The 23,976-nt window shown below is 30.2% G+C and overlaps 3 protein-coding genes across 4 annotated transcripts; all 3 read left to right on the top strand.

Annotated features, from left to right (window-relative positions):
• Positions 1–725: 725 nt before the first annotated feature.
• Positions 726–3,712, top strand: LOC126842215 (uncharacterized). Its single transcript, XM_050579100.1, has 2 exons — positions 726–881; positions 2,062–3,712. Exons 1-2 carry the CDS (start codon positions 801–803, stop codon positions 3,352–3,354), a joined length of 1,374 nt encoding a protein of 457 aa, XP_050435057.1. The 5' UTR covers positions 726–800; the 3' UTR covers positions 3,355–3,712.
• A 3,733-nt stretch (positions 3,713–7,445) lies between these two features.
• LOC126842216 (uncharacterized) lies at positions 7,446–17,317 on the top strand. Of its 2 annotated transcripts, none has more exons than XM_050579101.1 (2): positions 7,446–7,586; positions 15,888–17,317. In XM_050579101.1, the coding sequence occupies exons 1-2, from the start codon at positions 7,506–7,508 to the stop codon at positions 17,178–17,180; spliced, it is 1,374 nt and encodes a 457-aa protein (XP_050435058.1). In that variant the 5' UTR covers positions 7,446–7,505; the 3' UTR covers positions 17,181–17,317. The 2 variants fall into 2 exon arrangements, with proteins under 2 accessions (XP_050435058.1, XP_050435059.1); XM_050579102.1 differs by lacking the exon at positions 15,888–17,317 and adding an exon at positions 11,951–13,409.
• Positions 17,318–18,890: 1,573 nt separating this feature from the next.
• Positions 18,891–23,075, top strand: LOC126842218 (uncharacterized). Its single transcript, XM_050579107.1, has 2 exons — positions 18,891–19,060; positions 21,429–23,075. The coding sequence occupies exons 1-2, from the start codon at positions 18,980–18,982 to the stop codon at positions 22,719–22,721; spliced, it is 1,374 nt and encodes a 457-aa protein (XP_050435064.1). The 5' UTR covers positions 18,891–18,979; the 3' UTR covers positions 22,722–23,075.
• Positions 23,076–23,976: the final 901 nt, after the last annotated feature.

The raw sequence follows: 23,976 nt of genomic DNA, 5'->3' as shown, positions 1-23,976 counted from the left end.
TAATATTAATTTATTTAAGGGGCAAGCAAAAAATGATAAAATCAGTAAAGTGATAGGGTAAAAATAAATTTAGAACTATAGGTACAAGTGAGAAATCAAAATAATAAGTAATGGTGTGTTTAGTTGACTATTTTATGTGATTATCATTTCTAACCAACGCCAAAAACCTCAGAACTTGAGAATTCATAAATTATTTGAGTTTCTACTTGACTGTTCATCAAAATCACCTTATAGTAATCTGAAAATAAAAGCGAGAACAAACAATAGCAAAAGTAGGTACAAGCTTTCACTAGTCATTACACATATACCCTCCCTCTCCTCCAATCACCAATAATTGACACTTGTCCTATATGCTCTACACTTCTTTTATACTCAATTTTTGTTTATAATTTGTAGGTACTTTTTTTAAATATATTATTTACAATGAATACAATAACATAAAAATAAAATATGTTATAGATGTAATAGAATATTAATGTTTATGAATATTATTTTTTGTGTATTTATCTTACATACGCATTGAAAAATATGACGTCATACTATCAGTAAATAGTATAAAATCAAATATGTTAAGTAAACTTGACTTTTTTTCTTTTGTCTAAATGTCAGGATTTTACCACGCAATTACTATTTGTTAATACGTTATACAAACAAAATTATTTGCTTAAGATGTTTCGTGTGTCTGAAATAATATTTCATGACTAATGTAAAACGTTATTCCCAGCACTCGAATAATACTTAGCTACATTATTATATTACCATTTCGACTTAATCCTCTTGTGTAGTAAAACTATTTAAAAATGATCACTCACAATTACATTTTTTTGGCATTATATTTCATATTAACAGTCAACTTTCATATGATTGAGTCAACAAGCAAAGTAAGCATAACTTATTTTCCACAATCTTAAAAGTTCTTTCTTACACATTTATAATTTAGTAAGAACCAACATTCAATCCAATATATTTAAAGGTGTATAATAAGTAATAACTAACATATATTGGTTACCATTTATTATATTTTTGAGATTTGGATTTGATTGTGGAAATTACTACAATTAGTGTCTTGTAAAATAACTTCATGGGCAATAATATTGAATAATAATTATTATAAAAGTACACTTTATAATGGATTTAAACTTGTATAAAACGTAATTTTATCATAAGTGTTACAATATTGAAAAACAGTAATAATATTATCGAAATGAAGAGACTTTTATTTAATTTACACTTATTCCTATCTTAATTTTGCAAGTTTTTACAACAAAAAAATCACTGTTTACCCCAAAAGAAGAAGATATCTGACACTAAATCCATGTTAATAAAAAACATTTTTATTTGCCCGAGTTTCAGATGTATCCACGTCTATAGTTATAGGCCGATGTTTCAGACTCTATGCAGAGTCCATCATCAAGGCTGTTATAGTCACGATTGTTGGTATTTAATTTGTTAGTTATTCCCGAAATGTGGTTCGTAACTTGAGAATAACTAACAAATTTAAAATAAAAACCGTTTTCAAACTAAATATCGTAATTGGATCATTATTCCGAAACCCGAAAAATAAAATCCCGGTGATGCATAAATCTGGTGTGAGTCCGAAACATCGGCCTAGAGCTATTCACGTGGATACATCAGCCAAATGAAATTTCAATCCACAAAAGCGTTCACGCATTCAAAACATTTTTAATTATACAAAGAAGTATATCTATATCATAAACATAACATAATATCCATACTTATAAATTCCTACTATATCTTAGTGTACAGGGTGATTCAGAAAATGTTTCTTAAAGTTTTAACTATATAATTTTCCCTAAATATTTGTTAAGTCTACAAATATTTAAAAAAGAAATCCCATAATTTTGATGAATTTTTAACTTATTTGTAAAAATTGGTCTATTCAAAATTGGTCTTCGACTTTTTTTTTTAAAGTTAGTAAAATATTTATATACTTGATCATAAAGTTTTGAAAGTTGATATGTGTATTGAATTTACTAAAAATTAATAAATGATAAAAAATAATTATATATAATACATTTAGACATACATTCTTTTTTATAGATTTCGCCGTCATATTACAACAGTCAAACATTCTCTCATTCTTACATTGATATAGTGAATACTTTGAAAACCTACAACCAGAACGAAATAAAATTTAATGAAAAAGAACGAACAATTCTGACAACTCCTGTTCAGACTTACAGTAACACCAAAGGCCGCAACACGGTGTTTGATAAACTTGACAAGAAAATCCAAGACATTAAATGTACTTGCTCATTAATCGTAAAAACGAAATTGGTGTACTTGGCAAATATTCTGGATGGGTTGCAAAGAGGTGAATCTATCCAGTTTACATGGGGAGAACTAAACGTTGTGAAGGAAGAGGCGGGTTTTATGCTCCTGTTGTTTCAAAAAGGCCAATATAATGCGGGTAAGTGGTTCTGGAGTTATTATTTTAAAATCATGGCGATCATCGAATACGAAAGCAACAAAAATTTCTTTGAGGAACCCCCTTTCGGTGAAGAGGAATTACAAAGTGATATTACGAATTTCATAAAATATTGCAAGGATAATAAATACCTTCCCAGAAACAGGACAGAGTCTGAATTAGTGTCGAAAAATCCCAATGTACCAAATAACATCTTTCGAGTTCTGCGTGCGTCTGAAATGATTGATATAGATTATGTTAACGACATGCAGTACATATCGATCGACGATTTGTATCTGAAACCGTTATGGGATGAACACGACTTATTGTTCAGACAAATAACCGGTTCAGCCGTAGAATGGAAGCCGACGATAAGACGGCACGCAGTCGAAGTGAATAAAACCAAGGAATACATCAAAAACCGCCAATGGATATCGAAACCGTTCGGACATCTTAGTTACCACAAGTTGATTAAACATATTATCAGTGTGAGGATTTACACCTTTCTGTGGGTATTGTTGGAAATATTCAACAACGAAATGCCTAAAATGAATCCTTTCCGTTTAAATCTTGCGTATTTGGATACAATGGGAACAATTGATAGGGTACAAAAGTATATGCACTATACCGAAACTTTATTTTTTGATTTAGTTGCAGCGTTTAATGGTGCAAAGCACGAAGATCCAATAAATTTTGATAGCCTTATAGCTAGAATATCCGAGAGAGTTAAAGACATTCTCGTGGAGTTGAATGGGAGAAGTTCAAATGGAAGCAATTGGATCTGTGTTAATATAAACGAAGACTTTACCTATGATATGATATTGGAATTTCTTCAAGAATTTGACGACAACTTCAGTCAGTTAAATGAAAAGTTAACGATTTTAAACTATGATCTTGCAATAGGTATTCTGGTCGAAGGACACTGATGTTATTGGGGATAATGACCAAATAAGTTATCTAGCATAGCATTTATTATTTTTATTACCTCATTCCATACTAATGGTACAGTAAGTCTGTCAAATCCTATTTGGTCATTCATTTCCTTTTCTATTAAATCCTCTAAATCTCTTTAGCGTGTTATTATTTTAATTGATTTCTTTTTTTACAATACATAATTATGAAAAACACAAATTGTATTATCTATTATACACAATAAATAATTTAATATTATTTCTATAAGTTATATAGTGGCTGTAAAACGGTATGAGGTGAAGAAAAATGGCGAAATAATGTATCTACATAGACACATAATCTATAGTGTACACGTTGTATTTTTCAAATTTTATCTAAAATATAAATCTTATTATCTATTGAAAATAATAAATGTTTTAAGTATTATTTCAACATAATGACATACCTATATGAAATTTCAATTTAACGTATAAAGTAAAATCAATAAAAGAAATTCGTCTTGTAAGTGGTAGTTGGTTTCTAACGTTTTTCTGAACGAGTCAAAAGTAACTTAATGTCTAATTATAGTTGCAGAGGTGGACTTAGAGGACGTTGTTGGGGGATCAGATGACCCACCGTTTTTTACGACTTCAAATGGCCTCTGTCATGTCAGTGGTGCTATAATTTTAAAAATATTACACAGATTTATTAATTTTATAAAAAGTATGTTCCTAAAATTCCAGTAAATTTGTTCACTCACAAGTCGTCTTTCGTCTACATAGGTACTTTTATTTTTTGCTATAAGCTTGTTTGAAATTACCTTGACACCTAAAATTATGAACTATAACGATCACCAAATAAAAAAAATCCTACTGTCTGGCGGGACAAGGCGGATTATTAAAGAAAAAGAGTATTTTATTTTTTATACAAAAGAGTTGCTTGAATGAACTACTAATTAGAGAATGTAGAGAAGAATAACGTAATCCATCCTCAAAAGATGACAATATCCTCCTTCACCTTAAGTTTTTTACTTAAAAATGTGTTATTGAGTAGTTAAAAAAAATGATTTGTATTTTATTTGTCCAAAAACCAAAATAAAACAAGTGTAACCGTAATGATCTTTAATAGCAGTATAGCACTTGACCTATTCTCCGATTATGTTATGAAAAAGTATGCTTATCATACCAATAACAGTTTTATACTTGAGTATTGGAACTCTTTTGTACATTGGGAAATTAAATATTAATAATTGATACTCATTACTCAACTTAACATACTCACAATTTCATAAGTCACGCAAAAAATGTTTACTCTGGAGATTACATTTATTTTTTACTTATTACTTAATAAACAATTATTTACCTACGCTATCTGCAAAATAAAGTCCGACAAAAAAAGGATGTATGAACTCTCACAATTTTCCGTCTAGAATATATCACAATTATGTACATTATAATTGCGTGCACTTGTATATTAACCTGTCGTTACCCATATTTTTAAATTTTTTTTCAGTCTTACAACTAAAGTGGTTAAAATATATGCATAAAAATAATATGTAAAAAATTTAAGATCGATTGGTTAAGTTTGACCCGTGTTTTTGTTTAAATATAATACAAGTTTTTGGTTGACATATCGTTATAATTGCTTTGTATAAAACCATGTAAAAAATATTATTTATAGAAAATTAGATGTATAAAGTAGTTGTATTTTTGTGAAACATATTAGTTTAAGGGTTCATATTTTTACGATTATCATTTGTTTATAGGCACGAGTATGAACACCACAATTTGTATTTCTCTTAGCCGTTTCTTTTATAAAATGTTTTTTGTTGTACCGTCGAATGATTTGATCTACACCCAAATTGGAATTTCGGATTAGCATCTACGCTAAGTATTACTGTTTTACTACATCGGATATCGCTTGTTGATCAATTGTGCGGAGTGGAGGGATAATTTAAGTTTCTTGATATATGAGCATTTTTGTGGTCTATCATAAACTCGAGTAGCCCGAGTGCATATTTGACAAGTACTGATATTTATATCTACCTGATTTCTATGATTTTGCTAAATGAGTGTTATAATGTTTTTACGACGAATTAAAGAAGAAAATATAGAGTGTAGTAAAACGCCAAAATTATGTTTTTTAGAACAAGCTTGTGCGGTTTTTGTTATGACTACAGTAATGTTTTCGGCTATTTGTTCAGCATTTCGGCTCGTAGGAATGAAAAAAAATGACAAAATGTTGTATATTTTTATATATGCAGAATAATAATTAACATTGTTTTATAATTTAGTGTTTTTTTAAATTTTTTTATTCGAAACATTTACAATCTGTATTAATAAATACAAAAGTAAAATAAGTAAATTTATAAGTAAAATGGCTAATTTTTTTTTTTTACAAAAAGACGACTTGAGTGAAGGGGGCATCCAGTGATACTACTTAAGGTGTGTAAGTTAATGTTTTTTAATCTAGTGTTTGTGTGTGGTAAAAATTGTTTTAAAACTATTTATTTGGATTTGTGTTGAGGAGATCTCTGGGCCATATACACTTAAGGCAACGTAGTTGGTTATCAGGGAGAGTGAGAGATGATAATTTAGATATTAGTGGATTATGGTGATTGAAAGTGTTGTTGTGGAAGTTTTTATAGAGTTGGGTAGCTAGAGCCGATATTGTTGGAATTTTTAGATCGTTTATGTAGAGTTCGGTTACTGACATACCATAGGGTATTAGTAATGAGGCAAAAAGATATTGATCGGCAGGACTGATAGATTAGGATATTTTAATTTTTTGCTGCGCCCCATAACTGGATTCCGTAAGTTATAGTAGAATGAATTATTTTTTTGCAAAAGAGATGTTTTGTATTGATGGGTAGTTTTGATTTAAATAGTTGTCTGATGGAGTCTGAGATTAAGTGCTTTACGTTTTAGTTTTATGTGATTAGATCAGTTAAGTTTTTTGTCTAATTGGATACTCAGATATCTGACGACATTATCTTGGAGGGTATTGTTATTAATTTCTATCGGGGGACTAATGCCTGGACGGAGAGTAAACATAATGTGTAAGGACTTTGTTTGTATTGATTTTAATTCTTCAGAGTTTTAACCAGTTTGGTCAGTCGTCGAGATATTTTTGAAGAGTAGGTATAGGATGCTAAATTTAGGTAGTATTATTAGAATGTGGGATGTCGGAGGTAAAAATATTGTACAAGGTGGGTGCTAATATACGTCCTTGGGGGACTCTTGCTTGTATTGATTGAAGGTTAAGGTGATCTTAACAATATTGTTTGTTTTCTAGGGACTGAGCTATGATGTCAACTATTCGATGGCCTAGGTGAAGAGAGGAGTGTTTGTTTTTATATCCGAACTGTGTGCCCGGAATTATTTTTAGATTCATTAAAATTGTATTGATTTTTTTCAACAGTATTTTTTCTAGTAATTTTGAAAGCGAGGGTAAGAGACTAATAATTGGTGGATATTAGAATAAACAGTCAGCTGGTTTGCCAGGTTTAAGTATAATAATACTTTGTTTCCAAATGGGTGGTATATGAAAAAACGGAGAATAGAGTTTAAAATGAATGTGAGAACCAGGAAATTTCTTATTTGATAGTTTTTTGATCATAGAATTTATTTCTGAGGGGGAGTATGATTTGTTGGGAAGGACATAAGTAAGGTATTTGTTAGGGGATTTTTTATGTATGAAGTGTGTTTGATATTATGTATTTCTGGATGTGGAGTGAAGATGTTTTGGAGGTGTGCTGCAAATAGGTTCGCCTTATCTATATTTGTTATTGCTAATGAGCTACCTGGATATTTTACTGTGTGGGCATCTTATCTATGTGTTACATAATGGTTTTCTCTTGTATTTTCTGATTTTACCAATTACACAATTAGACTCCAACACTATTACAGTTTAAAGTATATCAACATAAAAATATGACGTCATGCTTTAAGTAAACAGTATAAAAGCAATAACTGTTATTATTTTGTCTAAATGTGTGATTTAACCAGACATTTATAATTTGTAAATACGTTATACAAACAAAATTATTTGCTAAAGATGTTTCAAATGTGAAAGTCAAATTTACGTTGCTAATGTAAACCGTTATTCCCAGCATTTAAATAGCTTAGTTACATTATTATAATTCCATTTTGACTAATTGGACTTACGTAGTAAAGCTTTTTTAAAAATGATGGCAAACAACTGTATTTTTTTGTCGTTACACTACATACTAACAGCCAACTTTATGATGATTGAATCAACAAGCAAAGTAAGCATAATTTGTTTTTTCCAGTCTTAAAAGTTCGTTTTTACACTCATATAATTTAGAAAGACCCAACATTTCGCTAGCTGTTCTAAATACTAGAAGGTTAACAAGTAGTACTTATATAGGGTTTTTTAGATCTATTACAACAAAAACCCTACAATTTCTTCCGTGTAAAAAAGTGATAGGTAAAAGCAAATATATTATTTCAGTACCATTAAGATGTGATGCTATCTTGTATTGATTTAAGTTAAGTAAATCAAAAATATTATTTAATATTTTAATAGTACTTGGCGAGAATATTTTTACAAGGATTTGTATGTTTAACGTTTAGTAATTTTTGTACATACTTTGTATCACTAATCCTACGAGAGTGCTACAAGAATATATTTTTTACCTAGCAGTTTTTATAACAAAGTGAAGCACTTTTTTTGTGATATAATTAATTTGATTCTTAACTGTAATGATTAACATAAAGTGATTTTCTGAGGTAAAAACGTCTTGTAAAACAAGTTCACGATAAATTTTATAAAATCCACTTTATAATGGATTTTGTACAGGTTTAAAAGTGTATAAAACTAACTTAATGTGTTCACGAACAAAGAACAACCTATACACGACTACACAACATATTATATAAAAACAGATTGTTCGCTCGAGGCTACAACAAAATAATTAAATATAGGACTCCTTTAGTGGTCCACTAATATCAATGTAACCATCTGATGGGAATTCGTTTGTAAACGTGCACGCGGGTTTTCACATTTGAGTGAAGCAAAATGCTTCTTATAATTTCACCGAGAGTGTTACAATAATATTGCTCTTCCAATTACAATTAATTTTATGTCTTACACATTAACTAAAATAGATTTGAATGCACGAGTTAGGTATTATTAAAAAAAAACATTTTAAAATGCTCTATATCTAAATATGTAGCATTATATTTAGCTTCAATGCGGAGCATCAATGCTATTGGTTTTACAATGATGCGAGCTTTTTTTTATTTGTGTACACTGTAAGTTTTTCAACACTCGACTAATTCCTTTGAGTAGCAACTCTATAAATAACAAATTATATCTAGTCGATACTTTGGGGGGAGAGGGAGGGAAGTTGAAAAGTTCACTCTTCACACCAATAGTCTCAAATTTAAGTTATACATACATGTACGACGAACCAGCTGTGAGAATCGAAAAACTCTTATTGTTTTAAATTGGCATCATCATCTACCCGAACGCCATTTGAAATTTAATCAGTTGATACAATAGTTTATCGGGTATTATTTATAAATCACACCTGCTTTTATTTTGGCTGTATTGCAGAGTAAAATCATTGATTATATAGGGTGTTTCATAAACATGGAAAAATTTGATGTTTACAAAATTGTATTAAAAACATTTTTTTTACAAATTTTTTGCATCAAGTACATGCTGATATCCTCTCATTTTTGTATGTATGAAAGACTACATCAGGCAAATGGGCACCACGACTTCGACGACAGGTGTTTACACGTTCAAGGAAGTTAGTGATGACTCGCCCACAGGTGACCGCATTCTCTCGCGGAACCGTAACCAAAACTGGTCTCCCAGGTCATGTGACCTAACACCACTAGACTTCTTTCTTTGGGGTCACATCAAAACTCAGGTGTATGAGAATAAGCTTCGAACGATTGCAGAATTTAAGGAGGGAATTCGAGACAAACTCGCAGAACTTGATGCGGCCACTTGTGGGAGTCATCGCTAACTTCATTGCACGTGTAAATGCCTGTCGCCAAAGGCGTAGTGCCCATATGCCTGTTGAAGTCTTTCATACATACGCAAATGTCAGGATATCAGTTTGTACTTGATGCAAAAAGTTTTGTAAAAAAAAATGTTTTAATACAATTTTGTTAAGGCCCCTGGATACCGACCATTTTTAAGGAGTTTTGTATAGGCAATATTTAAGAAAAAAGTGGTTTTATTAAATTTCGACCATGTTAATTAGTTTACCGGTTAATTTATATGAGCTTCATGGTATTATTTTTAATTTAAACAATTTTGTCTATGAGTAAAAGCCATTTTATTTAATATAATAGTACATTTTTTGTCCATCGCACAGGCTGAACCAGTGATCCGATAAGTAATCTGAAAACAGATTTGAATGTGTCATGAAGTTTACTTGAGATCGGTCAACGTACTTTTTTGATATCTTATTCCTATTACGCATAGAACACGTTTGAACATTTTATACAATTATAAAATCAAATTTGGAAAGGGTTAAAATTAAAAATTGTAAAAAGTGCTCTGACCGATCTCAAGTAAACTTCATGACGAATTCATCTCTGTTTTTAGATTGCTTTTCGGATCAATGGTTCGGCCTGTGCGATGGACAAAAAATGATGTGTTTTGGCTGAAAAAAACGGTCGGTATCTAGGGGCCTTAACATCAAATTTTTCCATGTTTTTGAAACACTCTATACATTCTATAAATAGCTCTGTTCTGTAGAAAATATCAAACTGCGCGATATTTTATGGTCGGTAAAGCGCGTTAAGAGAATTGAAATTGATAAAAAAGTATTTTATTATTATTTTAATTTCGTCTTTCGAAAACGTCTTCAAAAGCGATAACTAAACGCGACGGGGTTGTGAAAGAAACCGGGTTTCCGTCCAGATTAAAGAGGGAGTAATATTTACCTATGTAGTTGAATATTAACAAATGGTAAATAATTTTTTAAAAAAAACCAGTATACTCTGCATTTTATAGTTTTGTTTTAAAATAAAATCAACTTTTAATTTTAATTTTCCTCGTATATTTTATTACAATTAAAAAAAAAACAAATGATATACTAAACAAACATATACTATTTATAATATTTCAAACGTTTAATATAATTTTATATTTTAAACATTTATTACTTAAATTAAAATATATTTTTGATCGTTATTATTATTGAAAATGGATATTTAGATATTAAGAAACAAATTATATGGAATTTAATTAATACATTTAAAAGTGTTGTAAAATTCATAATTTTTTATTAGGTTTCGGCAAAATTTTTTTTTTGTGCTCTTAATTCTAGAGGACTATTTATATTTTTCAAAAATTTTAAGAATATAAAAGACAGTACAGTGTGGTCGGGCCATAGTGGGGTTAGGGCACAGTAGAGTCGGGTCATAGTGGGGACAGGGGGGGGGGTCAAATGTTTAAAGAAATTATAATTAATAAAAGTGACAAAATCACTTTCAAATAAACGTATAGTGCTTATTTGTAAACGCTTTCTTACTGTGCTTGGTTTGGACTTCACATTAAATTGCAGACATTGAATACAAACCAAAAAATAATTAGAAAAAAAACCTATTATTAAAATACAATTTTACAATCTATCCAACTTTTTTTTTTTGGCCATCTTTTTGTGAACAAAAAAATGGATTATATTAGTAAGTTTGTAACTCACTCGAGGGTAAAGTGGGTAAGGCCACGGGATGAGGAAGAGTTATTAAGGTGAAGTCAGTTATTTAACACAAACTTTCGGCTGATTTTCTGATTTTGTACTAAAAAATAACAAATAAACAAAACTGAAATCTAATGATGTACAAGCATTTACAATAAACCTAAATGATGTTCTGAATGTAAACAGATACTTAGAAAATACACGATTACTCTGAAACAACTATAATACTCGGTAGTCACACGACCAACTGTTGGTGGTAAAACACAGCTAGAGCTGTCTGACTAGGTCGAAAATAGGTGTCAGCAAATTCCATTCAACTCGACCATGACCAACATCAATTCCTGATGCCTTATTTTTATAGTAAATTATTAACACCTGCAAAAACAAATATTAATATTATCAAAACTGGGGTTCGTAACAGTGGCCATAAGGAAAAGTATCTATACTGGCAGGCAATACAACTTTTTTGTCATCATGTCAATTCAACGTAAACTTAAGGGGTTGCAATACTATTCACATTATGGTCATATCACCTAATTGTCTTCACTTTTCAGTAGGGGTAAAACTATCAGGATCTTTACTATTTATGCCCTGGAATACACAATATTTGTGGTCATATTCATTGATCAGCCTCTGACAAGCCTTAGGACTACAGACAAATGACATCTTCATTCTATTTCGAACATTTGCCACAGACTTACCAGTTGAAAAAATAACATAATTAAATTTAAAACATTTTAACGTAATTTAGAAACAAAATATGAAAAATAATTATTTATAGCTGATTATCGAAAATGTAAATCAACAATTTGCGTAAATTAATCATAATTAAAAAAATTAGTAAAATACTTGTGTACTTGACCAATAAAGTTTTAATAGCTGCTAGGTATATACATTTTGCTAAAACCGATAATTATGTATATCAGTGCATATTTATTTTATAGGTTTCGCCGTCATATTACGTCGATAATACATTCACTCCTTTACACGTCGATACAGTGAATAATTTAGTAACCTACAACCAGAACGAAATAAAATTTAGTGACAAAGAACGTACATTTCTGACAACTCCTGTTCGGACTTACAACGACACCAAAGACCGCAAAACAGTTTTTGAAAAATTTGATAAGAAAATTGAAGACATTAAATGTACTTGTTCTGTAATCGTGAAATCTAAACTGGCGTACTTATCGAATATTCTAGAAGGCTTGCAGAGTGGGGGAGCTATAGAAGTTGCAAAAGATAAATTAACCGAATTAAAAGAAGAAGCGGGTCTTATAGTTCTAATGTTTCAAATAGGCCGAGTCAAAGCGGGTAAATGGTTTTGGAGTTTTTATTTTAAAATCATGGCGATCATTGAATACGAGGTCAACAAAGATTACTTTGAGAAAACTCCTTTCAGAGAAGAGGAATTGCAAAGTAGTATTACAAATTTCTTAAACTATTGCAAAGAAAATAACTATCTTCCCAATTATAGAACAGAGTCAGATTTATTGTTGAAAAATTCCATTGTACCAATTAACATCTTTCAAGAACTTCGCGCGTCTGTAGATTATGATAACGTCATGCAAAACATATCGATCGAATATTTGTATCTAAAACCATTATGGGATGAACACGAATTATTGTTTGGAGAAATAGCAGGCTCAATTGTAGAATGGAGGCCAACGATAAAACGGCACGCAGTCGAAGTGGATAAAACCAAGAAATACGTTGAAAATCGCCAATGGATACCAAAACCGTTCGGACACCTTAGTTACCACAAGTTGATTAAACAAATTATCAACACCAGAGCGTACATCTTTCTGTGGGTAATGTTGGTAATTTTTGATAAAAAAATGCCCAACATGGATGCAAACAGTTTTAATACTATTTTTACGCAGACAACCAATACACTCAATACGGTATTCGAATTCATAGCATATTCCGACCCTTTTTTTTATGATATAGTAACAGAGTACCATTGGACCATGCCTGAAGACACAAACCTTGGTAACCTTATAGCTAGAATATCGGTAAGAGCCAAAGATAGTTTAGTCGAGTTAAATGGGAGGAATTCAGACGAAAGTGATTGGATCAGTATTAACGTAAGCGATGAATTAAGCAATGATACAATGATGGAATTTCTCAACGAATTTGCCGATAACTTTAAGCAGTTGAAAGCTAAATTAAGTCCTTTTTGTTATGTGCTTGCTATGTACATTCTGAACGAAGGAGAATAATGTAGTTCATTATCATGGACAATACTTGTAACTAACTTCGCACATTTTAAAATACATTTTATTTTAATATAACGATATTGCAATTTTTTTTGTATAGATGTATCTAAAATAAAAATTGTATTATGTATTGCACATGATGAACATTTCTTAAATACATATTAAATGTTATTTTTAACTTAAATCCCTCACTTATTATTCTTACTATATATAATAACATAGTATATTGTTTTTTTAGATTAAAATGTGTCATCACGTTTAGTATATTCTTACAAGTTAGATAAATCAATTTTTTACATATAATATAAATATTATAAACTTTACAATTTAGGATTAAGTTTTAGTGTAACTTAAGCACGTTAAATCTTGAAAAAAAATGTTGTAATCATGCCATTACTTTTATGGACATCTATTTAGAGTGATCTTAGAAAGTTGTGAGTACTTAAGTACAAGTTTTAGGTTTCAGTTATTTTTTTTTTTTAACTTAATTTACGGTGTAAATAATACAATTTTTAAAAACAAATTATATATTAAAAAAAACATGAGCTATTTATAATATTTCAAATGATTAATAAAATTCTACATTTTTAATATTTATAAATTAAGCTAAAATACATTTTGATCATTATTATTATAAAAATAATGGCTTTAGGCATTAAGAAGTACATTTTATGGGAAATAAATAACACATTTAAAAGGATTGCAAAATTCTTAATTTTTGATTAGGGTGGTTTTGCCCCCAGAATTTGTAGAGAACCATTTACATGATTTAAAAATTTAACAATAAAAAGTCAGTACAGTGGGGTTGGAGCATAGTGGGGACGGGGAAGTCACATGTTCATAGGAATTATGACATCTGAAAGTGATGAATTGACTTTCAATTTAACGCTTCATTACGAATGAGTAGTTAGTATGTTCAAACCAGTACAGTCCAAACCAAACATCGTATAAGCCAGCACAGTAAGAAAGTATTAAATTGAGATGCATTATAACACGAGTTGCACGATTCACTCCTAATGCATCCAATGCTTCGGTCCGTCCCATGTACACATCTATGACCTCACATAGCCTTAAGTACAAGTCCTGGTAAACGACTGCTTTGATTCGTATTCTCGTTCGGTCCAGGTTGGCGGTCAATCCTTTTCGGCCTGTACCTCCGGACTAGACCCTGGAAACTATCGTAGGACTCTCTTACGGTGGAAGCCTAGACTGAACTTAAGATCCAGCTAAGTTAAGTTCGTTAGAATTTAAAGGGGTTGCAAAATTAAAAAACAAAAAAATAGTAATAAAACTTGCACTTACCTTAAGTCCCCTTAGGGACTTTTAATATCGACTACGCCAGTTGTTGAGGTCATGGTGAAGAATTGGGGTGGTTAAAGTTGAATAAGGTTAGAGTACTTAAAGTAACGTGGATGACTATATTATTATCCAAATATGGCAATACACGACATAAGTAATAATGGAGCTCGGTGTCCACGAACATGGAAAGTTTTAAGGACCTTAGAAAGTCTTTGAATAAATTCTCTGATTGAAAATTTCTAGGTTTTTGTAATTACTTTTATGATTCTTTTTGAAGTATTGGTGACTTATAACTATTCCTATGCAATTCCAAGCAGTATTACCGTATTTAAGAATTGATTGAGTCATGGCAAAAAACTATACATAATTGATTTATCAAGTACATTCCTAGCATTTATATAAAAATAGTTCAATTTTCGAATTTTATTAATTAGGTTTGTTATGTAAATATCCCATTTAAGGTGCTGGTCTAATGTGACACCATGATATTTTACAATCTCAGTTTTTTTAATTAAATCACATAAATCAATTTTATATTGAAACTTTGATTTTTGTGTATTTTTATACACAAAAACTGTGTATATAATTGTGGCTGGGTACTTTTGTCTTGCGTGAAACCAACAATTTTTTTTATATCGAAATGTAATTTCAAATTGTGTTTAAGAAACCATTTATTAAAATCATGTCTGATTCGGCATGTTGATAAGTTTATACATAGTTGTATAGGTATATCAATACATATTATATCTTAACGTATAGGATGATTCAGATAATGTTTTTAAAATATTGACCATATAATTTTCCTAAGAGCCTTACCAAACCTGACTCAGAAAATTAAATAAAAATATGTACGCATAATGATAAAACACAAAACCGAGCACAATCCAAACCAGCAAAGCAAAAGTCTAGTTAAGGAAAATAGTAAAGTAGAAAACTAGACCATTGAAACTGTGTACATTTTTTCCGGGTATTCTCGTTATCGTGTTTACAGACACAAAAAAACACAAATCATTTTAAATCCAATACCGTCTCAGCTCCGCATTGAAACTAAATAATTAGATCAAGCCAAAAAAGTATAATTTTTTTAGAATATTATGACAGTATTGTAGTAAAATGTTAAAAAATTTAAATATCATGTTGACCCATCACAATAAATTTTAAACTTAATAATGAAAAATAATTATTCAAAACTGGTTATCAACGATGAAATTCAACAATTTTATTAAATTAATCTTAATATACATTTTTAAAAAATATACAAGTACTTGACCAATAAAGTTAAAAAAGTTAATAGATATTATATGGAAAAAAAAGAGAGAACTATGTTTATACTTATAATACGTGAGTACATTTTTTTTTATAGGTTTCGCCGTCGTATTACGTCAATAAAACATTATCTGATGCATACGTCATTACAGTGAATAATTTGATAACCTACAATGAGCGAGAAATAAAATTTAGTGATCAAGAAATTACGATCCTGGCAATTCCTGTTCAGACTTATAACGACACGAAGATCCGCGATAAGGTTTTTGACAAATTTGACAAGAAAATCGAAGACATTAAATGTACTTGCTCATTAATCGTAAAAACGAAATTGGTGTACTTGGCAAATATTCTGGAAGGGTTGCGAAATGGCAAACCTATTGAAGTCGTACGGAAAGAACTAAACGTGTTAAAACAAGAAGCTGGTAATATGGTCCTGTTGTTTCAAAAGGGCAATGTTAAAGCTGGTAAATGGTTTTGGAGTTATTATTTCAAAATCATGGCGATCATTGAATACGAGGTCAACAAAGATTACTTTGAGGAAACTCCTTTCGAAGAAGAAGAACTACAAAGTGATATTACAAATTTCATAAATGATTGCAAGGATAACAAATACCTTCCCAGAAATAGAACAGAATCTGATTTGATGTCGAAAAATCCCAATGTACCAAATAACATTTTTCAAGAACTTCGAGCGTCCACAGTTATTATTGTAGATTATGTTAACGAAATGCAACACATATCGATTGACGATTTGTATCTAAGACCATTTTGGGATAAACAGGAATTATTGTTCCGTCAAATAACCGGCTCAGCCGTAGACTGGAGGCCAACGATAAGACGTCACGCAGTCGAAGTAAATAAAACCAGGGACTATATTGAAAACCGCCAATGGATATCAAAACCGTTAGGACACCTTAGTTACAACAAGTTGATTGAACAAATTATCAGTGTGAGGATTTACACCTTTCTGTGGGTTATGTTAGTAATATTTAACAGAGAAATGTCTAAAATAAATCCGTTTCATTTAAAACTTTTGTGTATTGAGTCAATGCGAACAATTGATGTGGGACACGAATTAATGCTATACACCGACACTTTTTATTTTGATGTAGTAACAGAGTTACGTTGTGCGATTAATGACAACCAAACTAACTTTGATAGTATTATAGCTAGAATTTCAGTAAGAGTCAAAGACATTTTAAATGAGTTAAACGGGTGTAAATTAAATGGAAGCGTTTGGATCAGTATTGAAATAAATGAAGAGTTTACCTATGCTATGATATTCGAATTTCTTCGAGAATTTAGAGATAACATTAATCTGTTAAAAGAGAAGATAACAATTTTTAACTATGAGCTTGCATTAAGTATTCTGGTCGAAGGAAATTGATGAACTTATCCTAATTAGATGATAGAAAAACAATTAAAAATTAATTTATAAGATAAATGATGTGTAATGTAATATATTACACCTATCTTTTTTTTTCATCTTTATTACCTCACACTTCTACTAAATACTTAATTTGTTCACGTTATTGTTATTTTAATCACTTTCTTTTTTGAATATATCTGAGTACGTTTTAGTAATGTTTTTTTTATAGTTTTATCTAAGACACAAATCGTATAATTATCTATTATACATGATGAATATAATTGATATAATACAGAAAGAGGACCAAATCACGTAACTAACTCACTATTGTTCTTTCAGAATAATTTTTTCATTAATTTATTTATTAATTTAAGAATTAATTCTTAATTATTCTTTTTGTATTATTTTTACATATAAATGAAATCTCTTTTAAGTTGAAGTGAAGAAAAATATCTAAATTATGTACTGTACACGGTATATTGTAATTATTTTCCAAATTTTATCTAAATTACAAATGTTACTATCTTTTATACAAATTAATAATTACTGAAATAGGAAATAAATGTAATAATTATATTTTGGACACATTTTATGAAATTTATATAGCATCCCCGATGCATTACATTTATTTAAGCAACAATATAATATAGGCATAATAGATAATTATACACAAAACACAATTGAAAATAATTCACTCTAATTGAACGATTAGATAAACTTAAACTAAATAAATAAATAAGGTATTGGTTTAACTAATAGTTAAAAAGTATCTGATTGACCAAATTATGTACGATACTACGATTGTGACTTACTTGTACATGAACTGTATGATGCTTAAATTTGATTAAGTACATAATTATTTTAAATATTTAAACTCTATAATGCTTAATATATTTAATGTATGGGTCGAACTTAAATTGTTTAAATTTGAAAATTCTTAAGAAAAATGTACCATTTTCTTGACCTTTTTGACTTCTCATGTTTTATTAACTTATTAGGTTATACACCGGCCGCACCTGTCTAATGTTACCAACATATTGTCTGGTAGGCGGTCACACCTAACATCAGGCTGTGCGGCAACAAATGTTTAAATTATTATTTTTACATAATTATTGAAATGAAATTTCAATTTAGCATAAAGAGTAAAACCAAAAAAAAATTACATCTTCCATGTGGTATGAGGATTTCTGAACGACTCAAAAATAATTAGAGCTAAAGAAGCCAAGATTTTAAATCAATCCAAAAAAACCAAGTACATTTTTATTTCAACAATAGTTAAAAAAATTATTTTTTCCAAGATATTTCCCACAAATTTTTTTTACATTAAAATTTCTTATCAATAAGAACCTGTGCTTTTTAAATAATAGCATTTAAAATGTGTTTTTATATAACATTTTAAATAGCAATCTAGTAGAATGATCATAGAAAATTAATATTTCCTAATTGCTGTGTACCTAGCTTTTTCTATGTATGGGACAAGGTTTTCTCTTATAGTTTCAAATTCACCAACTACATAACTATTACAGTTTATAGCATACCTATTCACACAAAAATATGACGTGCTTTTAGTAAACAGTATAAAAGCAAATACAGTTATTAAATAGACTATTGTTATTTTGTCTAAATGTGTAATTTTACCAGACATTTATAATTTGTAAATACGTTATACAAACAAAACTATTTGTTGAAGGTATATCAAGTGTCTAAATCAAAATTAGGTTACCAATGTAAGCCTTTATTCCCAGCACTTAAAAAGTTTAGCTACATTACTATAGCTCCATTTTGACTAATTACTTACGTAGTAAGACTTTTTAAAAATGATTGCAAACAACTATATTTTTTGGTCACTATATTTCATACAAACAGTCAACTTCATGATGATTGAATCCACACACAAAGTAAGCATGATTTCTTTTCCACAATATGATTACACAATTATAGTTTAAAAATACCCAAAATGTTGGTAGCTGCTCCCTTCCAGCAACAGTATAAAATCAAATACGATAAGCCTGGGTTGGTGCACTTCTTTATCACCATTTGATGTTTTTTAATTTTTGAGAAGTTTCATGGATTATAAAAAAATAAATAACAAAGGCATTTCTCGTCCAACTATAAAAAAAAAGTATTATTTAAATGCCATAAGTAAACTAGACTATTTTTATTTTGTCTAGATGTCTGAATTTTATTAGCCAATTATAATTTAAAAATACGTTTTTACAGACAAAATTATTTGCTACAGATGTTTAAAGTGTGTGAAACAAAATTAGGTTATTATTATAAGCCGTTATTCTCAGAACTCGAATAACTTAGCTACATCATTATAATTCCATTTTGACTAGTTGCATTTACGTAGTAAAACTTTGTCAAAAATGATTGCACACAACTTTATGTTTTTGTCATTATATTTAATACTAACAGTTAACTTTATGGTAACTGAATCAAAAGTAAAGTAAGCATAATTTGTTTTCCACAATATTAAACGATTTTACACACTTATAATTTAGAATTTAATACTGACGTCGCTTTAATTACCAAAATGCACTTGCCCCCAACGTCAACCTAACCTTTCATCGGTACAACATGTATAGAGTTGATCATCCAGACGGCACCTCTCATGCTGGCTCAGCTCTTCGGATAAAATCTTCGCTACTTTACCACGAATCACCCCCTTCCAAGAACCCCACCTACAAGCTGCAAACATTTCTATTCAATTAAGTCACATCCCGATAACCCTTTCGTCAACATATTGCCCACCAAGCCAGCCCATAACTACAGCAAATCGCCAAGCTCACTTTCACAAGTGATGTAGTAAGGGGTTCCCATAAAATGGAAAAAAACTATTGGTCAAAAACTAGATGGAAGACTTTCACTCAGATTTCCCCTAAAAATTCAAAACGACATTGATAATTCAATTTATCTATTAACAAATTCAATTGAAAAAGCCGCTTTCAATGTCTCTTCCCAACGCAAAAGTCAAACAAGGCATGGAACAAACTTTCTACCTACCTTCTTCAACTCCTCAAAGCTAAACGCCGAGCTGGATCCATTTGGGAAAATACTAGATACCCTAATGATAAAACTACTTATAGTAATCTAGCAAACAATCTAAAAAAATATAGAAATATATGGAAAAATATAGATCCCAACAGTTTACGCCCCATATAGAATCGCCTAGGGGGAGTGGACGAGTGGGTAAGGCGGCAGTGTGTTAGCGCTCACTGTCGCCGGTTCGACACTCGGTCACAGGCGCTCCGTTTGCTGGGCGAGCAATCGTCCGGTGAAAAGGAACCGCCATCCCCCTACCCGGCGACGGATTGAAGACACGTCCCGGAAGCGAATTCGTCAACAAACCATCTCATGATGGCAGCATTGGGCCTTCATGGCCCGTTAAGCTACATGATGATGATAGAATCGCCTACTCTGAAAAATGGCTCCCTCTGGAGAATGTCATAAAAACGTCTAACTCAACGTATTTCAATTCCTCCACTGTTACACTCCGATGGAACGCTTGCACTCTCCAACACTGAACAGCAAATATTTTTAGTGACCACCTGGGGAAAATTTTTACTCCCTACCAAACCCTACATACTCTTCCTGCTACGATGACAAAGTTATCAAATTTCTTTCATCGCCTTTACCTATGTCAATCCCAGCAAAACCAATTACACCGTCAGAAATTATAGCAACTATCAAAAATGTTCACCCAAAAAAGCCCCTGGACATGACTTAATTCCACTACAGTAAAATAATCAGAAACTTAACAAAAAATTACGCATATATTAAACTTTATGCTTACACTATCCTATTTTTCCCCAATCAAAAAACACTCTATAATTATCATGGTGCCAAAACCCAACAAACCCAAACGTATCGTTTCCTCATATCAACCTATCAGTTTAACTATTGGTAACCTGTGGAAAATATCACTCAATATTTCATTATATACTTGGCAAGAACATTTTATACTTTTATGTATAACAATTTTATTGGATACTATTTGTTATTTTTGTGTTTGAATTTAATTTTCTACATTGTGGCAGTTACTACAACTAACGTCTTGTAAACTAGGTTTGTGAGAAATACTATTACATAATAATAGTAAATCAACATTTTTAGTAAATTAATATTAATATTATAAAATGGCAACAAAATATTTATGTTCTTGGCCAATAAAGTTTTAAGTGTCAATAGGATCACATAAAGGGAATTTACCAAAAAAGAGAATTATGAATATAATTTTATGTAAGTGCATATTTTTTTTTATAGGTTTCGCCTTCATATTACGTCAATAAAACATTCTCTCATTCATACGTTAGTACTGTTAATAGTTTGATAACATATAATGAGCGAGAAATCAAATTTAGTGATAAAGAATGTACAATTCTGACAACTCCTATTCAGACTTATAAAGACACCAAAGGCCGCGATAAGGTTTTTGAAAAATTTTATAAGAAAATCGAAGATATTAAATGTACTTGCTCTGTAATCGTGAAAACAAAACTAGCATATTTATCGAATATTCTGGAAGGCTTGCGTAGTGGCGGAGCTATAGAAGTTGCACGAGCAAAACTTAACGTATTAAAAGAAGAAGCTGGTTTAATGGTTCTGTTGTTTCAAAAGGGCAGTGTCAAAGCGGGTAAATGGTTTTGGAGTTATTATTTTAAAATCATGGCAATAATTGAATACGAAAGCAACAAACATTTCTTTGGGGAAACACCTTTCGGAGAAGAGGAATTACAAAGTGATATCACAAATTTCATAAATGATTGCAAAAATAACAAATACCTTACCAGAAATAGAACAGAATCTGAACTGGTGTCGAAAAATCCCAATGTACCAAATAACATATTTCAAGAACTTCGCGTGTCTGTAATTATTGTTATGGATTATGTTAACGAAATGCAATACATACCGATTAATTATTTGTATCTAAAACCATTATGGGATGAAAACGAATTATTGTTCAGTCAAATAACAGGCTCAGCCATAGATTGGAGGCCAACGATAAGACGACACGCAGTCGAAGTGAATAAAACCAAGGAATACATCAAAAACCGCCAATGGATATCGAAACCGTTCGGACATCTTAGTTACCACAAGTTGATTAAACATATTATCAGTGTGAGGATTTACACCTTTCTGTGGGTATTGTTGGAAATATTCAACAAAGAAATGCCTCAAATGGGTCTGTTTCATCTAAATCTAATGTATGTGGAGACAATTCGGGCAATTGATAAGGTACAAAATTGTATGCACTATACCGAATTTTTGTTTTATGATTTAGTTTCAGCGTTTAAAGGTGCAATGCACGAACGCCCATTAAATTTTGATAGCATTATAACTAGAATATCGATGAGAGTTAAAGATATTCTCGTTGATTTGAACGGGAGAAATTCAAATGACAGTACTTGGATCAGTATTAATATAAACGAAGGGTTTGCCTTTACTGAGATATTGGAATTTCTTCAAGAATTTAAAAATAATTTTAATTTGTTAAAAGAAAAGTTATTGATTTTAAACTATGATCTCGCATTAAGTATTCTGATTGAAGGAAATTGATGCTGTTGGGAATAATGACCAAATGATTAACCTACCTTTAGATTTTTTTTTTACTTTATTACATACTATTGATACCAGTTGGTTAGTCAAATCTTATTTGGTCATACATTTTCATTTCTATTAAATCATCTTTTATTGTTTTTATTACTTTCTTTTTAATGTCTCCATGTACTCATGATTTTTTAAAATTGTATCTAAATCACAAAAATCATATTATCTAATTTGCATGATGATTATTTTAATATTGTTTTTATAAGTAATTTTTTAAGTGTAAGAAATTGATGTAGTAAAGGAAAATATCCAAATTATGTATCTAACTTTGCACATATTTTTTCACTGTACACATTTTATTGTCATTTTTTCCAAATTTGATTTAAAATACAAATCTTATTATTTATTTACATATTTAATGTATTATTTTCACAAAATAACATACACGAAGTCTCAATTTAACATACAAAGTATCTATCTAGTTATTATATGTTAAAAGTAATCCATTTTGTATGCGGTAGAAATCTTTCAACTTTTTCCTGAACGATTAAAAATGGTTTAATTATCAATTGTAGTTGACTACTTTTTTAATTTAAACTTATTTATTTATTTAATACATTAAATATATTAATTCAATTTTTTTAATTTTTTTGTCTTAATTAACTAAAATTATTATTTATTTCTCTTTTCTCGATTGTATATTTTTGAACAACGATGTAATTGCTTAACTAATTCTGTTTTTTTTACCATATTTTTATAAGATGTAATTTATTGGAAGAAAACTGGCTAAAAAGCTTATAGGCTACGTTTTAAGCTTTTTTTTTTTAAATGCAATACCACAGGAAATTTGTTTGGTTTTTTTTGCCTTTGAGAGCATACCTATCCTTTCTGCATGTCCGGCAAAAATTTGTTTTTACCTTCACCGATATTTTTGCCAATTTCCTTTTATGTTGGGTATTTTACAAGAAAGTTTTTCAATTATCAGAAAAGTAGTGTTTTCAGTTAATAATTGGAAACTTTATTGACAAAATTTGTTTTTGTATTTTTTTAGGTATTTTGCTTATGCCAAAAACTTTTTCCTCTTTCAATCACATACAAAGGAAATTGAGGTATTTTCATTTGGGGGGGGGGTGGGGCTTAAGAAAATTCTGGGAGGTCCCTTTTAGCCCCTATTTTAGCCGACTATGGCCATGCTCGTTGAATATCTAAGGCCTTATTTACATGAAACCTAATTATATTTATATTTTGCAAGCGTATTTTTGAC

Source organism: Adelges cooleyi, unplaced genomic scaffold (assembly GCF_023614345.1).
Source record: "Adelges cooleyi isolate 19-005CV unplaced genomic scaffold, UGA_ACOO_1.1 ACOO_flye_CR_arks_rails_tigmint_CR_PRNA_451, whole genome shotgun sequence".
Lineage (NCBI taxonomy): Eukaryota > Metazoa > Arthropoda > Insecta > Hemiptera > Adelgidae > Adelges > Adelges cooleyi.
This window is presented reverse-complemented; position numbering and strand designations above follow the sequence as displayed.

Coding starts and splice junctions, on each gene's coding strand:
- LOC126842215 (XM_050579100.1), top strand. CDS start 801: ATGATCACTCACAATTACATTTTTTTGGCATTATATTTCATATTAACA. Junction 882..2,061: donor TGATTGAGTCAACAAGCAAA/GTAAGCATAACT, acceptor TCTTTTTTATAG/ATTTCGCCGTCATATTACAA.
- LOC126842216 (XM_050579101.1), top strand. CDS start 7,506: ATGATGGCAAACAACTGTATTTTTTTGTCGTTACACTACATACTAACA. Junction 7,587..15,887: donor TGATTGAATCAACAAGCAAA/GTAAGCATAATT, acceptor TTTTTTTTATAG/GTTTCGCCGTCGTATTACGT.
- LOC126842218 (XM_050579107.1), top strand. CDS start 18,980: ATGATTGCAAACAACTATATTTTTTGGTCACTATATTTCATACAAACA. Junction 19,061..21,428: donor TGATTGAATCCACACACAAA/GTAAGCATGATT, acceptor TTTTTTTTATAG/GTTTCGCCTTCATATTACGT.